Source organism: Garra rufa, chromosome 10, assembly GCF_049309525.1.
Source record: "Garra rufa chromosome 10, GarRuf1.0, whole genome shotgun sequence".
NCBI classification, from domain to species: Eukaryota; Metazoa; Chordata; class Actinopteri; order Cypriniformes; family Cyprinidae; genus Garra; species Garra rufa.
In genome coordinates this window covers 8,126,181-8,144,141 of record NC_133370.1, presented here as the reverse complement: position 1 = coordinate 8,144,141, position 17,961 = coordinate 8,126,181, and the positions used below count along the sequence as shown (strand labels likewise).

The window sequence follows — 17,961 nt, the reverse complement described above, 5'->3', positions numbered from 1 at the left end:
ATTATTATTTTTTTTATTTTTTTTTGGATGAACTGAAGGTCAGTCTTTTATTAATTTATAAATTATAATTGAACTTAATATTTTTGGTCAAATTATATATGTATTTTTTTAATTCATAAATTATATATTTTTAAATAATTTTGGTCAAAAACAAATCTATATTTATGGGGTGGGTGAAAAGTAACTAGGCAATATTTAATGGCTATAGAAAGTGTAGTATCGATAATTGGAATTAATAATTTAATATTGATTAATATAGTTATATAATAATATTAAATTAGAATAATAATTATTGTTTCAATAAATTTGTATTAGAAATACAAGAAAGCATCTGCTAAATTTTATTTTTGGACCAACTGAAGGTCAATCTTTTATCAATTAATAAATAATTTAATATTAATATATAATTAATGAGTGTATATCTATATACTTATTTATTTTTGGACCAACTGAAGGTAAATATTTTAATTCATAAATTATAATTTAATTTTATAATTAGGTCAAAAAAATTATATAATTTAATATTTTTTGTAAAAAATAAATAAATAAATACATTTCAATACATTTGTATTAGAAATACAGGAAAGCATCTGCTAAATGAATGAATGAGAAATATAGATTTTCTTACCAATACCATGTGTGTGTGTGTGTGTGTGTGTGTGTGTATTATTATTTTTTTAACAAAAAAATAAATAAAAAATAAAAGTGTAGTCCACGTTGTCCATTATCTGCGTAAAGTCTACGCACGGTTGATGTTCTCGGCGCAGACTTTGCCGTCATCTGACTGAGTGTTGGGCGACACCAGGAAGACGCAGCTGTTATGACAGTAAATGAAGAGAATAAACACACATTCAAGTAAAATATCAATGAACAGCTTATAACAACTCACAGCTCGTAAAACAAACACCACGTCCGGGTGAGTACCTTCACATGACCTCGACATTTTAACGATATATACTTGAAAAAGCGCAGAACTCTGAATGCTAATATAGTTAGCCAGGTAGCGTCTGTCACTGTGGGCCTTTCAGCACAAAATCACCACGCTATATTCTATTATTACAATAAATAAAACGTATCGCAATTTTATTTGATATTTTTCCTAAACCATAACAAATTTCTAGAAGATGTTCGTAACTATCTTTATCTGTTTGTGTTAGTTTGGCTACTGCAAACACAAACAAATACAGATACAAATGCATAGATATATGAATGTATATTAAAAACACAAAACACACCAAATATTTAAATACGTAAGTACTTCTAATCATAGCTGTTTATGTCCTGTTTTGATTTAACGTCTGCTGTTTGATGCATTTAATTGCATTAGGGACTACATTTTAAAAAAACATAACGTTTTCGTTACTTGAAATAAATCAGCGTCTACTTAAATTAAAGAGAAAGTCTAAAAAAGTCACATTTTTCATTTCACAATTTAATTTATTTTAGCTTGATGAAAATTTAAATGAACATTTATATTAAAAACTATATAGACATGAAAGCAGACACTGATAAAAACACAACAAAATGACTTAAAAGCAGGATTTTACCATTTGTTAGCAAGTTGACTTTTGCAAGTTGTTTTTCTTAACAATATTGTGTTTTTGTACTTATATATTTATTCGTTCACAGTTAATTAAAAAAATGTATATTAGCTATTTGTCAGTTTATTGCATATTTACATTTTATTTTTATTTTATTTGAAACTCATTTATTTATTTATTGCAAATTTTGGTTGATTCTGCATTCACAGGCTGTTTTTATTATTTATTTATTAATTTTCTTTGCATGCATTCATACACACATTTATTAGCTATTTTTGAGACTATTGAACTTTGTTGTTATTCCCAACAATATTGTTTTTTGCACTTATGCATTTTTAATTTAGTTAGTTAATTTGATAAAATATATATTATCTATTTGTCCATTTATTGCATATTTACATGTTGTTTTCCTGCAGTTTATTTCATTTAAAACACATTTATATATTTATTTTTTGCAAATTGTTGTTTGATTGTGCATTCACAGGCTATTTTTCTTATTTATTTATGCATTTATTTGTTTATTTTACGTGCATTCATAAACTTACAGATGATTAAACGTTGTTATTTCCGAATAGTATTTCAGTAATTTTTTAATGATTTTTTTAAAAGTATTTATTAGCATTTATTTATTTTACCATTTGTTACTTTACTTTTGCCAGTTGTTTTTTACTAACAATATTGTTTTTTGTACTACATTATGATGTAATTTAGTTGCTGTAGTTTAGTTTACATCTTGTTTTTCCAAGTTTTATTTTGTTTTATTTTAAACACATTTATTTATTTTTAAATGTTATTTTATTTTACTGTTTAGTAGCTATTTTTATGGCAATTGCACATTTGCAGGTTGTCTTTCTCCAACAATATTTCAGTCATTTTTAATGCCCTTGTATTTATTGAATTATAAGTAATATTTACTGCTATTTCTATCATTTTGAGTACATTTAACCCTTATTGCTTGGGTCGGATCATTTATATCTTTGGTCCCGGAGTCATTTTCAGCACTTTTGACCCTTGCTGTTTTTGTCATTTCAGTACCTTCAACCCTGCCGTTTGGGATCGGTTATAATGGAGGAGACGAACAGAGAGGCCGTGGCCACAGCGGTGCAGAGGGTTGCTGGGATGCTGCAGCGCTCGGACCAGCTGGACAAAGTGGAGCAGTACAGACGGAGAGAGGCGCGCAAGAAAGCATCTGTGGAAGCCAGATTAAAGGTGATGTTATTTGCATTTAACAATCTATTGATCTCAGAAATGCTTTTTACCAGTTCATTTAAACCAAACCAAACCAAACCATTTTTCCATCGCTTTTCAGGCTGCTATTCAGTCTCAGTTGGATGGGGTACGAACAGGCCTCACGCAGCTCCATAACGCTCTGTGTGATGTGAAAGACATCCAGAACTCTCTGGCAGACGTCAGTAAAGACTGGAGGCAGAGCATCAACACCATCGAGAATCTGAAGGACGTGAAAGACGCTGTGGTTCAGCACAGTCAGCTGGCTTCGGCCGTCGAGAACCTCAAAAACATTTTCTCAGGTGAGGCCGGATGCTTCTGCACAATTAATTGTTACGTTTTTCAATTAATTACAGATTGACAGGTTGTTGTTTTAATTTTTATGCTATTTCAAATATTTATTTACTAATAAAATGGCAATAACCATATTGTTATTACTTTGTTTCCTGAGGTGGTTTCAGTTTTTTTTCTGTTGACATCACTTTTACAGTTTTTGTTTCTCCAAATATTTTTACTATGCAGTTTTTTTTTGTGTTTACGAAATTTATTTTATTTAATTTTCATACACATATATTCTTAGGCTATTTTTCAGATGATTGAACATTGTTGTTTTTCCCAAATAGTATTTCAGTCATTTTTACGACTTTGTTCATTTGTTTATTTATTTGTTAGCTATTTTTCCTTCATTCCTTCCTTCCTTTCTTCCTTCCTTCCTTACTTACCTACTTACTTATTTACTTACTTACTTACTTTATTTATTTATACCATTTGTAACCTATTTTTAGGGCATTTATATTTTTTTTCCCAACAGCATTGTTTTTGTACTACTTAATTATGTATTTAGTTAATTATTTAATTTTATAAAGAATATATTCACTATTTGTCAGTTTATTGCAAGTTTACATTTTTAGTTTCCAAATATTATTTATTTACTTTTTTTATATATGTATTTTTTTTTTATTTTTTTTTATTGATTGACAGGTTGGTTTTCTTATTTATTTATTTTCTTTGCATGCGTTCATACACATATATTCATTAGCTATTTTCAGATAATCATTTAGTTAGTTAATTAATTAATTTTATAAAATATATATTGGCTATATTAGTTTACATGTTGTTTTTTCACATTTTATATTATTTAAAAAAAAAATTAAACATCTATTTATTTATTTGTTTATTCATTTATTTATTTTCATTTTTTAATTCATATTGTTTTCATCCATTCATTTTTGGTTGATTGTGAATTCATAGGTTGTTTTTCCTATGCATATATTTATTTATTTATGCATCAATTTATTTATTTTCTTTACATGCATTCACACACATATTCATTATACTGTTGTTTTTCCTGAAGAGTATACTTTTTACGAATTTATGTAATTTATTTGTTTATTTATTGACAATTTTCATTTAATTATTTTTGTATTTATCTCTTTGACCATTTGTTACCTAATATTAGGTTATTTTCCCCAACAATATTGTTTTTTGTACTACTTAATTATGTATTTATTCATTTAGTTAGTGAATTAGTTAATTTTGTAAAATATATATTAGCTGTTTCTCAGTTTATTGCAAGTTTACATGTTGTTTTTCCAAATTATATTTTATTTTGAACACATTTATTTTAACAAAATTTTGGTTGATTGTGCATTCACAGTTTGTTTGTTTTATTTATTTGTTTATTTATTTTCTTTATATGCATTCATACATATTCAATAGTTATTTTTCAGATGAGTGAACATTTGTTGTTTTTCTTAAATATTTTTATGTCTTTATATATGCATTTATTCATTTATTTATTTATTTATTAGCTTTTTTCAGTTCATTATACATATACGGATTTATACTGTTTCATTATTTATTTATTTACTAAACTATTTACTACATATTGTTTTACATTTGCAAGTTTTTTTTGCACTACTTAATTACATATTTATTCATTTAGTTAGGTAATTAGTATGTTAAATTTATAAAAAAAAAAAATATTAGCTATTTTCAGATTATTTCAACTTTACAAATTTAATTTAATTTTAAAAACATTTATTTATTTATTTTACTGTTTTTAGCTAGTTTATGGCAATTGCACATTAACAAGTTGATTTATTTAAACACATTTATGTACTAAGTTATTTACTTTGCTGTTTTTTTAGCGACTGCACATTCACAGATTGTTTTTCTCCAACAATATTTTAGTAATTTTTTATGCCTTTGTATTTATTGAATTAATTTTTCAAATATTTATGAGCATGTTTTCAGTTAATTGCACCTTGTGTTTCTTAAAAAAATAGTTTATTTCATTTTTATTTTATTATATTTATATATTATTATTTTATAATTGATGATAGGTGCTATATTGATTACATTTGTTGACACTGCACCCACATTTTGCTCCCTCCTCCACAGTACCCGAGATCGTACGAGAGACCCACGATTTGATCGAACAGGGCGAGCTCCTTCAAGCTCACCGCAAGCTAATGGACCTGGAGTGCTCCCGTGACGACCTCATGTACGAGCAGTACCGCATGGACAGCAAGAACGTCCATGACATGAACCTCATCCGAAGCTACTTCGGCCAGGTGCAGGGCCTCTCGGAGGAACTCTCCAAACAACTCTGGATGGTCCTCCAGCGCGCCATGGTCACCGTCCGCCGCGACCCCACCATGCTGGTGTCTGTGGTCCGAATCATCGAGCGCGAAGAGAAGATCGACCGCAAGATGCTGGACCGTCAGAAGCAGACAGGGTTCATCCCACCTGGGAGGCCCAAATGCTGGAAAAATCGAATGAACAAAGTCCTAGAGGACACCGTGAGCGGTCGCATCGAGAGCACGCAGTCCGAAACACGTGAGTCCGACAAAATGTGGCTGGTGAGGTTGCTGGAGATCACCAGGAAGTACGTACTGGACGACCTGATCGTGGTGAAGAACCTGATGGTGCAGTGCTTCCCTCCACACTACAACACCTTCCAGGTGTTCTTAGACCTCTATCATAAATCAGTGTCGACACGCGTGCAGGAGCTCGCAGCTGAAGATCTGGAAGCCAATGAGATCGTGTCTCTTCTTACATGGGTCCTCAACACATATAAAAGGTAAGTAGACTGCGTTTATCTTAAGTGAAGTAGGGATTTGCATAAGTACTTGAGTGCTCTGAAGTGACAGCAATAGTTAACCTTTTTTACTTTATTTTATTATTATTTTTTTTTACTTTACTTTTACTTTACTTTTTTTGTTGCAATTTTTTAAGTAATTGCACATTCACAGATTGTTTTCCCCAACAATATTTTAGTCATTTTATTTTACTATTGTGTATTTATTTGTGTAGTTAGTTGTTTTTCTAAAATTATTATATAAACAGGGTACCCGCGGGGTCTTAAAAGCATTGAAAAAGTCTTAAATTTGATAATCTCAAATTAAGGCCTTAAAAGCCTTGAATTTGGTATGCAAAGTCTTGGATTTCATTACAAAGGTCTTATTTTATTTATTTTTGCCTTTCCTAGGATTAAGATCATACCGTAACAAAATTAACTGTTACTAATGTAGGTTAATTAAAAATTTATGCAGCGTAAAGCTGAGTGCACCTCGCGCTCCACGTCATAGCAGAAAGCGCGAAAGCGTGCGCACCCGTTACTATGGTTACTAGGTAGGGCTGGTCGGAAAATCGAGTTCTGGGGATATATGTATATGATTCCCCAACGCGATGCGGGATTATCCAATATCTTTCATATCGATATGGTTTGAGGCCACACATGCGCGTGCGGGTTCTGCGCGAAACAGAAGGAAACAGGAACACGCAACGCCGGTCAACACAGAAAACATACTGGTCAGTAAAATGAAAAACAATGGTTCACTTATCTGGAGATGGTTCAGATTTAAAATTTCCTATGAGCAGCAAAAACAGCCCATCTGCAGGGAATGTTATAAATCAGCTGTATCAAACTGTGGAAGCACGGCAAATCTCTTCCACCATTTAACGTTACAGTTTTACAATAAAGTGAACTGCCAGCCAGACGGGCTATCGTAAAGTAAGTTAGAGGGCTCCTGCCAGGTCCAAAAACTCCTCAATTTAGTTGTATCAAATTTAAGGCCATTAAACGTTTTAAATATGTTAAATAGCATAAGAAATGTCAATTATAATTTAGGAGGTCTAACATTTGGGGAGGGAAAGACGAGAATCGCGATAGGGCTGGATTATACTTCAAAAGGCAGTGATGTCATTGAATAAAAACATAGGTACTGCACGTTTTAAGGTCAAAACGCCACACGGATGTCTTTATATGAATGTATCTGAAGGGAACCGACTGTCCTCAGAAACATGTCGTTGGCATTTTCATTTCATGTCTGATAAAACTGCGTCAATGCTGTTTTGTATACAGCCGTTACTAGGGAAACCGTAATATTTCAGCGCTCCTAAAGCGCCCCCCCGTGACGGAGAATGACATTTTATTTCCACATTTTTCAGCTGTTTGTCAAATGATTGCAATTATCGACCTGTTTTTATGCAGCAACCACAAAGAGTTGTAAATGTGAAAGAAGTTAATGTGCCTTCTCAATATCTAAACAATTAAGACAGTAATATTTATGTTTTAAATATAGAAATAAACTATATACTCAATTTATCCCTTTTAATGGTATAAAGGCTGAAATGGCATTGTGTAAGCTATTTTGTTTTTGTGTGTACCTGTATCTGAATTATAAATCATGCCATTTTATTGCTGAATATTCTACATTACACTGTCCAATCCTACTCATACTGTTCATTTTACTTGTGCAGCTCTCAAAAAGGGTCATAAATTGCCTTAAATTGATATTTAAAAATTCTGCAGATACACCAAATAGTGAAATAAAATTACTTGCTTGATATTTGTGTATTGAAAAAATTGCAGCCAAGGCAGCAGAGCTGCGAAGTTCAAATTTATTTGTTTATTACAAATCAAATGTGTGTTACGCTGTTGCGTATGTATTAAATATAACTGATAATTTAAATAAAATGTTTAATTTAATTCAAGTAGCCCACTTGTACATAATTATTTTCTAGGGTTCAAAATTTATACAGATTTGACATTTTCCCCTCATACTTCTGTCGGAATGGGTACGAAGTTGGCATTGAATTTCATTTGAAATGGTATTAAAAAGGTCTTAAAAAGCCTTGAATTTCATTTGGAGGATGCTGGGGGTACCCTGATAAAGTTGGTACGTGTGTTTACAGTTTTGTGACCAAACAATACTTTTGGTAATTTATTTATACTAATACTACTAATAATAAACCATTTATTATATAATAAACCATTTTTATTCTGTTGATTACCGTTGTCCCAAAAAGTATTCTTAGTAATTTATTTATGATGATGATAGTAATAATAATAATAATAATAATAATAAACAAATAATAATAATAATTATTATTATTATTATTAATAATAATTATATATATTTTTTTATTATTATTTTAATAGTATAGTATTATATAGTGTGTTTTATTGTGTTGATTATCGTTGGGCCCAAACAATATTTTTGGTAAAAAAATAATAATAATTATACCATTTGACCCAAAGAATATTTGGGGTAATTTATTTATAATAATAATAATTATAATAATACTAAAAATAAAATTATTATTATATATTTTATTAATAGTGAAACACGTTTTATTCTGCTGATTACCGTTTGTCCTTAAATGTATTTTTGCTAACTTATTAATAATAATAATAAACAATGTATTACTATTATTAGTAATTATTATTATTTTTTATTAGTTATTATTATTATATTTCTAATAATATAATGTGTTTTATTCTGTTGATTACCGATTGTCCCAAATATTTTTTGATAATTTTTTTATAATAACAATAATGATAAATATAAAATCCATTATTGTTATTATTATGTATTTTTTAAATAGTGTGTTTTATTCTGATCTTTTTATATTTCCAGGTTATATTATGTGTAGAAATATTGTTGTTTCAATTAATCTCACCAGGGTAATGTTAACCAACTAAAAAGTTGAAATCACAAGAAATCCTATGGTAATTTTACCATACATCATAATTTTCCTAGCAATTTTCCTGTTATTTTAATTAAGTAAAATATTATAGATATTATTAATTAAGTTTTAAAAATAGTAGTAAATTTGAATGTAAAGACAACATTTGCTCATGTTGTAGATACTACCCTAACTCAGCATTGCATTCTTCAGTGGCAGATCAGTCTGTCAAAGTGCAGCAGTGAGCAATTAGATCAATATTTAAAGCAGAGCAGAGAGCAGCAGCTCAGCTTTGTGTGCTTAATCTGACTGATAGACTCACAGCAGACCATCACATTGCGTGCGCTCATGGCATTGAGCTGGAAGATTAATGCACTTATGTGTAGTAGATCTAAACAGAGCAGGAGAGAGGGAGACAAGAGCAGCCTGCTGATCCTCAGCTCTGCTTTTTGTTGCTGCTTCACATGCTGAATGACTGTAGCATGTACATGCTGGGATGCACTACCAAATATACATTTTTCTCTTTCTTTATTTGTATAAATCAATGTTATTGTTCATACTATTATAATGTGTATTATTTTGAATCATTTTTATATTTGCCATTTTCATTTTAGATGTAGTCATTTTAATACTTCAACTGATTTCATTTTATTTCATTTAGTTGCAAATGCAACATTTCAGATTTTTAAGCTTTTGACTTCTAATTTTTTCAGCTTTATTTTAATAAATAAAAATATTTTATTTGTTTTAAATAGTTACGTTTTAAATAATATATTTTCTCCGCATATTTTTACCTAGTTTCAATTTCAAAATATTTTTTTTTCCATTTTCAAATATTTGTAATAATTTTATATTAATTATTAAAACTGTAAACATATTTTAAACATGTATAATTAATAAAATATTATATTACTGATAAATATTATATATTATACAAATATTCCTAAATAATTTTTTCATTTTTAGTTTCACTTAAATATGTACAAATAATTATCATTAAATAATATTATTAAAATAATGTATTATATACAATTAATTATTCATATTTTTTTATTATTTAAATGTGTACATATTATTATATTAAAAAAATATTATATAATGTAATACAAATATTGCAAAATAATTTATCATGATTTTATATTAATTATTAAAATAAAATTATTTAAATATGTACAATTAATAAAATATTAAATATTATATTATAATAAATATAATATAATACAAATATTGCAAACATTTTTGTTTTGTTAAATATGTTCCCTGCACATTTTCACCTAGTTTCAATTCCAAAATCTTTGCTAAATTATTTATTTAATTTATTACTTAAATATTATGAATTATTATTGTTAACATTATTGTTATTTAAATATGTGCAATTAATAAAATATTACATTTTATGTTTTAATAAATATATAATATACGAATATAGCAAAATATTTTTGTAATTTTCAAAATGTTTTTTTAATAATAGAATTAATATTGTATTATTAATATAATACTAATATTATATTAAATTACCAAATCTTTTTAATAATTGTATATTCATTATTAAAATAATTAAAAAATAATAAAATATTCAATATAGTATTATTAATAAACATACAAATACTGTAAAATCTTTTTTTAATTTTCAAATATTTTAAAGAATTTTATATAAATTATTAAAACTGAAAAGGTATTGAAATATGTACAATTATTAAAATATTATGTTAATAATACATATTATATAATATAATACAATTATTTTGTGCAAGTTTTGTGAATGTTTATGTTGCCACATGTAAGCATTATATATTATCATGCTCTTGACGTTAGCATCAGCCATTATAGCCCATACAGGTTGAAATAAAATTTAAATTCTGTTGTAGTATAATAAATTGGTTGTAAAAACTCAAACACTGAGTAAAGGAATTTCTCTGACATTGACGAAGAGCAGAAGCAGGTGTAATTCATGTGCGTTAGTATTGGTGTGATGTCTGGTTCTGTCTCTGGCAGTGGGGAGATGATGGGTCATCCTGATCTGCAGCCCGAGTGTGACGTCAAGCAGCTGGAGCCGCTGTTGCCCCAACCCGTGGTGGATGATTTGCTGGGAAAATACCTCAAAACCTTCACTGTGAGTCCCTCAAGTCTGCAGCACTAGATTAAAAATAAAACCCATTGCAGCTTACATGACATGCAGCCTTTTGATATGCTGTTCTGCATCTTCTTTGTTTTCTTCCTATTCTCTCCAGTCAAACATCACAGGCTGGCTGCGCAAAGCTCTGGAAACAGATAAGAAAGACTGGCAGAAGGAGACGGAGCCTGAAGCCGACCAAGACGGCTACTACCAAACCACCTTACCTGCTATCGTCTTCCAGGTACAACAACTTCTATCTGGCCTTACGCTTTATACACCGACTCACATGAGGTTTGACGTGAGATTTTCCTTTATTTCCTCCTCAGATGTTTGAGCAGAATCTCCAGGTGGCTGCACAGATTAGTGAAACCTTTAAAGAGCAGGTGCTGAAAGTCTGTCTGAAGCAGATGAACTCATTCCTAGTAAGGTACTGTGTTCTTTTTCCACTGATCATTAAAAAGTTGTTAATATTAGTAAAGACACATTTTGATCGTTCGTACATGTGTATGCAGGTACCGAGAGGAGGCCATCGTCTATAAGGAGGAACATCTGAAAGATCGTCAGCTCCCGCAGTGCTACGTACAGTACATGATCGCCATCATCAACAACTGTCAAACATTCAAGTAAGTGTATTTTAATCAATTATTAAATGCTGTTTAAATAATGCATTACAATATTGCATCATTCAGGGTTCCCTTGGATTCCCAATAAGCCTTAAATTCAGTTGGATGTTGTTCCAAATCTGTAAGAATTTCTTTTTTTCTGTGAAACACAAAAGAAGATATTTTGAAGAATGTTGTTAACCAAATAGTTTCAGGTCCCAAAAATACTATGGCAGTTAATGGGACCCGAAACTTCTGTGAAATATCGTCTTTTGTGTTTCACAGAAGAAAAGGAAGTCATACAGGTTTGGAATGATATGAGTAAATGTGACCATGGACCAATATTTGTAGCAATAGCCAAAAACACGTTGTATGTCTCAAAATTATCTTATATTATTATTATTATTGTTTATATTATTATTATAATTTTATTTTCTTTTATGCCAAAAATCATTAGGATATTTTGTAAAGATCATGTTCTATGAAGATACTTTGTAAATTTCCTACCATAAATATATAGAAACGTTTTTGATTAGTAATATGCATTGCTAAAAACCTCATTTGGACAACTTAAAAGGTGATTTTCTCAATATTTAGATTTTTTTGCACTCTCAGATTCCAGATTTTTAAATAGTTGTCTCATACATTAATGGAAATCTTATTTATTCAGCTTTCAGATGAAACTGACAATTATGACCATCAAATACCATTAAATTTGGAAATTGTAAAAACAAAAACTAAATTGCTGTGCCGTACGGCCTTCAATAGGTGGTGAATTTTTTTTAAGGCATACAAAATTAAGTTGATTAATGCAGTCTTAAGTATGATTTTAAAAACTGCAGATAACTTGATAATTGCTTTTTCTGAAAAGCAGTGCTTTATTTTTGCATTATTATCAGTATTAGCCTGCTAATAAACCAAACTGTTGTTTTAATTAACTTCAATGTGTATTTGTTTTCAGAGAGTCTATAAATAGTCTAAAAAGGAAGTACTCTCAGTCCACTGAACCCACTCAGAACGACGCCGCCATAGACAAGCTCCTGAACGAAGTTGCCAAAGAGGGCTGCCAGTTCCTGCTAGATGAAGTCTTCTTGGATTTGGAGGTAAACACTCTCAAGTTGTGTACCGTTAGCTGTTGGACTTCAGTGACTGGGATAAATTTCGGATTTTGACTGTTTCTTGGTCTCTTGGCAGCATCATCTTAATGAGCTGATGACCCGGAAGTGGTTGATGGGCACTCATGCTGTAGACACCATCTGTGTGACCGTGGAAGACTACTTCAACGACTTTGCCAAAATTAAAAAGCCTTATAATCAGGTCTGCACAATAATACGTTTCAGAAGTGGTGTCATTTCATAGTAAGAAAATTGAATTCACCAAGGCTACATTTATTGGATTAAAAATTCAGCAAAAACAGGTGTTTTGTGAAATATTTTTGCTGTTTAAAATAACTGCTTTCTATTTGAATGTATTTTAAAATTTAATTTAATTCTGTGATTTCAAAGCTGATTTTTTAGCATCATAATTCCAGTCATGTGATCCTTCAGAAATCATTCTAATATGCTGCTTTGTAGAAGAATTTGATCAGGTTTCTTTGATGAATAGAAAGTTCAAAAGAACAGCATTTATCTGAAATAGAAATCTTTTGTAACTCAAACTGTTTTTAATATTGATAATAATAGAAAAAAAAATGTTTCTTGAACAGCAAATCAGCATATTAGAATGATTTCTGAAGGATCTTGTATATAACATGCAAGTATTGCTAAATATTTTTTAGCAATATCATATAATTAATTAATATAATATGATATTATAATACTAATATTGCAAAATCTTTTTTTTTTCATTTTCAAATATTTCAAATAATTTTATATTCATTATTAAAATATTAAAAATGTAATTTAAATATGTACAATTAATAAAATATTAATACACATAATATAATACAAATATTGCAAAAAATCTAATATTTTTAAATAATTGTATATCAATTATTAAAATATAATAATTGAAATATGTACAATTATTAAAATATTATATTGTTCATAAATATTATATACATTTGAACAATTTTGTGAACATTCATGTTGCCACATGCAAGCATTATATGCCACTGATGACTGGAGTAATAATGCTCAAAATGAACCTTTGATCACAAGAATAAATTACATTTTAAAATGTTTTCAAAAAGAAAAGAAATAATCTATTTGAAATACTAAAAATATTTACTGTTTTTGCTGTAAAACCATGATGAATTTTTTCAATGTATTCATCATTTTTTTGATGAATAGAAATGACTTAAGAACAGCATTTATCTGAAATAGAAATCTTTTGTAACTCAAACTGTTTTTAATATTGCTAATAATAGAAAAGAAAATGTTTCTTGAACAGCAAATCAGCATATTAGAATGATTTCTGAAGGATCTTGTATATAGCATGCAAGTATCTCAAAATATGTTTTATCAATATAATATAATATTATATTATAATACTAATATTTAAAAACTTTTTTTTCATTTTCAAATATTTTAAATAATTTTATATTAATTATTAAAATATTAAAAATATAATTTGCATATGTACAATTAATAAAATATTAATTAATAAAAATAATATAATAAAAATATTGCCAAAAAATCTAATATTTTTAAATAATTGTATATCAGTTATTAAAATATAATAATTGAAATATGTACAATTATTAAAATATTATATTATTCATAAATATTATATAATATAATACAAATATTGTGTGCACATTTGAATAATTTTGTGAACATTCATGTTGCCACATGCAAGCATTATATGCCACTGATGACTGGAGTAATAATGCTCAAAATGAAGCTTTGATCACAAGAATAAATTACATTTTAAAATGTTTTCAAAAAGAAAAGAAATAATTTATTTGAAATACTAAAAATATTTAAACATTTAACTGTTTTTGCTGTAAAACCATGATGAATTTTTTCAACGTATTCATCATTTTTTTGATGAATAGAAATGACTTAAGAACAGCATTTATTTGAAATAGAAATCTTTTGTAACATAATTAGCTTTACTGTGTTACTGTGACTTTTCATCATTGTAATTTAAAACATTTGAATTGCTTAAAAAAAAACTTACTGACCTCAAACTTTTAAATGTAGTTTATTTGTGCTTTTATGTTAAAGTAACACTATTCAGCACTTACTGATACTGTTTTATTGCTGTGTTGCGATTGGTGTTTTCTGATGTGTGTGTCAAACAGAAAATGACAAGCGAGGCTCATCGGCGGGTGGTGGTGGAGTATCTGAAGGCCATCATGCAGAAGCGCATCTCTTTTAAGAACGCCGATGAGAGGAAGGATGGAGCCGACCGGATGAAGAAAGAAGCTGAGCAGTTCAAATTCCTCTTCAGGAAACTTTCTGCTGTGAGTCTCGACACCAAACGCTCTGCACTGGACAGAAATGATGTCTAGAGCATGCTGCTATAATCAGAAACCAAGTGTTGTAGTGTTTATTGCATCACGGTAATATCATCAGTTTTTGAAGAGCTTTGTAAAGCTTGTTTCTATGTGCAGGGAGAGGAATCAGACCGGCTGTGTGACTCTATTGCTGCCATCGCTGAGGTCTTCAAACTGACCGATCCTGCGCTGCTCTACCTGGAGGTGTCCACCCTGGTGTCCAAATATCCTGATATCAGGTCAGACTTCATTACATTGAGAACATTGTCAAAAATAGTTTGAGTCTGGACACTCAAAAGCACCCTCTCTCTTCTTCTATCATTAGAGAGGAGCACATTGTGGCCCTGTTAGCTGTCCGTGGAGATGCCAGTCGAGAAATGAGACAGATGATCATAGAGACTCTAAACCAGAACAAGCCATCCTCCTCTTCTATCTCTCAGCCCGTCTTCAGGGACATCACTGTGCCATCCAGCACCATGACCGCCATGACCTCTATGGCTGTACCCAAATTGCTGAAATAATCTGACCTTTGATTCCTAGAGCCTTTACTAAGCCACTAACAGGCCACAGAACGGAGTATCGACTCCATTAATGCACTTTGGAAATGCATTTGCTGCCATCTGAGTGGAAACATGATGTGCACTTGAATGGCAGCAGCTCTTTGATGATTTATGATGACTTGATGTACAGAAACATTTCCAGGATCTTTTTTCCCTAGCCCGCCCTTTGTAAAATAGTTAAAAGATGAATTAAAGCAGTAGTTCACCCAAAAACTAAAATAAAAGTCATCATTAGCTGTTTCAAAGCCATATGAGTTTTTCTTTAGTACAAAGCGAGATGTTTTAGAGAATGAACAAGTTGTTTTTTTCTATATAATGCAGCTTAATTGTAGTTAATGGATGTCAAGCTTTAGAAAGACTATATAAATGTGGTCCATGATGTTTGTGCACTATATTCCTAGCTTTTTATGTGAAACATAAATAATTTAAGTAGCTACAAAATTGCATGTACTCTCAGGATGCATCAGGTTTGATGTTACCATCAAATGTGAGTGTTGTCATCGATGACAAACCCACAATCAATGGTGATGAATAGCAACTTATTTTATCTGCTAAAAGCAAAAAAACTAATTTATGTTGAGTTGAATTGGAATGTCGTACATACATCACATGGACTTTGCTACTTTATTGCTACATTACTAGTAAGTAATGAGATACACAACCAGTCAAACCAGTTTTTGAACAGTAAGATTTAAACTCTTCTGCTCACCAAGCCTACATATATTTGATCCAAAGTACAGCACAACTTTGAAATATTTGTACTATTAAAAAATAGAATATATTTTAAAATGTAATTTATTCCTGTGATTTCAAAGCTGTTTTTTCAACATCATTACTCCTAGGATCACATGATCCTTCAGGAATCATTCTAATATTCTGATTAGCTGCTTCAAAAAACATTATTATTATGTTGAATTTTGTCAGTTTTCTTTGGTGAATGGAATGTTCAGAAGAACATACTTTTGTAACATTATAAATGTCTTAATCAACACTTTTGATCAATTGAATGCATCTTTGCTGAATTAAAGTATTAATTTCTAAAATTTCTTCAAATTAAACTGACTCAAAGCATTTGAATGGTATATATTCAAATAGAAAACAGTGATTTTTTGAATATTGCAAAGTTGTACTTGTTTTGCTGTACTTTTAATCATATAAATGCAGGCTTGGTGAGCATAAGAGACTACTTTAGAAAACATAAAAAATCGTCCGGTTCAAAAACCTTTGACTGGTAGTGTATAGTGCAATAGACAGAACATTTATTTTTGGGTGAACTATCCGTTTAACATCGCAAGGTTGCATTCAGCTGCTTTTGTGTCGTTCATGCTAATGAATAATGTACAGTCTCTCTTTTAATTTTTTTCACTACAGTGCGACACATAAGCGTCCTGTTGGATGCTGTCAGGAACTGCAATGAACCACTGAACTCAATCACGTCAGTTTTCATTTCAATAAAGTAACACTAAGTGATTTAAATGTTTTATGATGTTGGAATGAACTAGAGGTCATCGCTGTTTATACACACATGACCTGGATCTGCCAGCTTACGAGACACAGGCAGCTTGGGTAAATATTTAAAATTGTAATCATATCTCTCTTTTCATTGGCTGAGCTCATGTATATATAAGACAAGGGGAGGAGCTCTGAGGAATTCTTGTGGGTGAGAAACACTGTTGCCAAGTGCGTGATTTTCCCACGGAATTGGGCTACTTTGACACTGTTGCCACAGGTTGTTTCCAGTGTCTGGGGGTTGAAGCAACCCCAATAATGTGATATTTAGTCTCTGGAATGTGAATTTTACCAGGGGAACCCCCTCAAAATGCAATTAGGCTAGTTTTGTTGTGTAAACCTGGCAACCCTTCTTGTGGTTGAGAGAGGAAAAAAGTCCACTTCAGCACGCAAGAAGAGCTGACCGTAGGATGACATGTAATTAATCAAAGTCCCTTTAAGGCAAGTCATGTCACTCGGCGGCCATCTTTGAAACGCTACTCGGGCAGGCAAGTGCAGCTCCTATCTCTATGAATGGGGAAACATCAAATTCTCCAAAACTGTTAACCAAGCTCATTTCATATTTTAAATCTCCAAAGAAATCCAACAAGAACTGTCTCATAAATATGGTTCCTTGTGCTCCAATAGCGTAAAAAATGCTTATTTTTCCGGCTAAATGAGCCAGTGCGCATGTGCAGTACTGAGCTCACGTCTCAGAGCATCGATTGTTTCTATAGCAACCGGGACGTGCCGACTTTACTAAACCACGATTGGCTCTTTCGCTAAGAAGGCGGGGCTTCGCGGCCATAATGAACGTTGCATTTTTCCCCATTCAAAACTATACGAGCGACTAGTCTTGGGTATTCTATAGTCTTTGAATTAATGCAATTTTGCTGATTACACAAAACAGTGTTTTAAATGGCTGTTTAGGTTGTAGAACTAGCATATTGTGTACTGTTTATTTTAAAGGGAACCTATTATGCCCCTTTATACAAGATATAAGTCTCTA

At 30.4% G+C, this 17,961-nt stretch overlaps 1 protein-coding gene across 1 annotated transcript; it reads left to right on the top strand.

The window, feature by feature from the left end:
• The first annotated feature begins 778 nt into the window (after window positions 1-778).
• On the top strand, window positions 779-17,050 carry LOC141343724 (exocyst complex component 3-like). The gene is made up of 13 exons (XM_073848358.1): window positions 779-916; window positions 2,574-2,750; window positions 2,851-3,070; window positions 5,172-5,853; window positions 10,740-10,857; window positions 10,976-11,101; window positions 11,187-11,287; window positions 11,373-11,483; window positions 12,424-12,565; window positions 12,657-12,779; window positions 14,710-14,871; window positions 15,022-15,143; window positions 15,230-17,050. Exons 2-13 carry the CDS (start codon window positions 2,607-2,609, stop codon window positions 15,423-15,425), a joined length of 2,247 nt encoding a protein of 748 aa, XP_073704459.1. The 5' UTR covers window positions 779-916; window positions 2,574-2,606; the 3' UTR covers window positions 15,426-17,050.
• Window positions 17,051-17,961: the final 911 nt, after the last annotated feature.

Excerpts from the sequence above, each read along its gene's own strand:
- LOC141343724 (XM_073848358.1), top strand. The coding sequence starts at position 2,607 with ATGGAGGAGACGAACAGAGAGGCCGTGGCCACAGCGGTGCAGAGGGTT. Across the intron at positions 3,071-5,171 it reads CCTCAAAAACATTTTCTCAG|TACCCGAGATCGTACGAGAG; the intron begins GTGAGGCCGGAT and ends CCTCCTCCACAG. Across the intron at positions 14,872-15,021 it reads TCTTCAGGAAACTTTCTGCT|GGAGAGGAATCAGACCGGCT; the intron begins GTGAGTCTCGAC and ends TTCTATGTGCAG.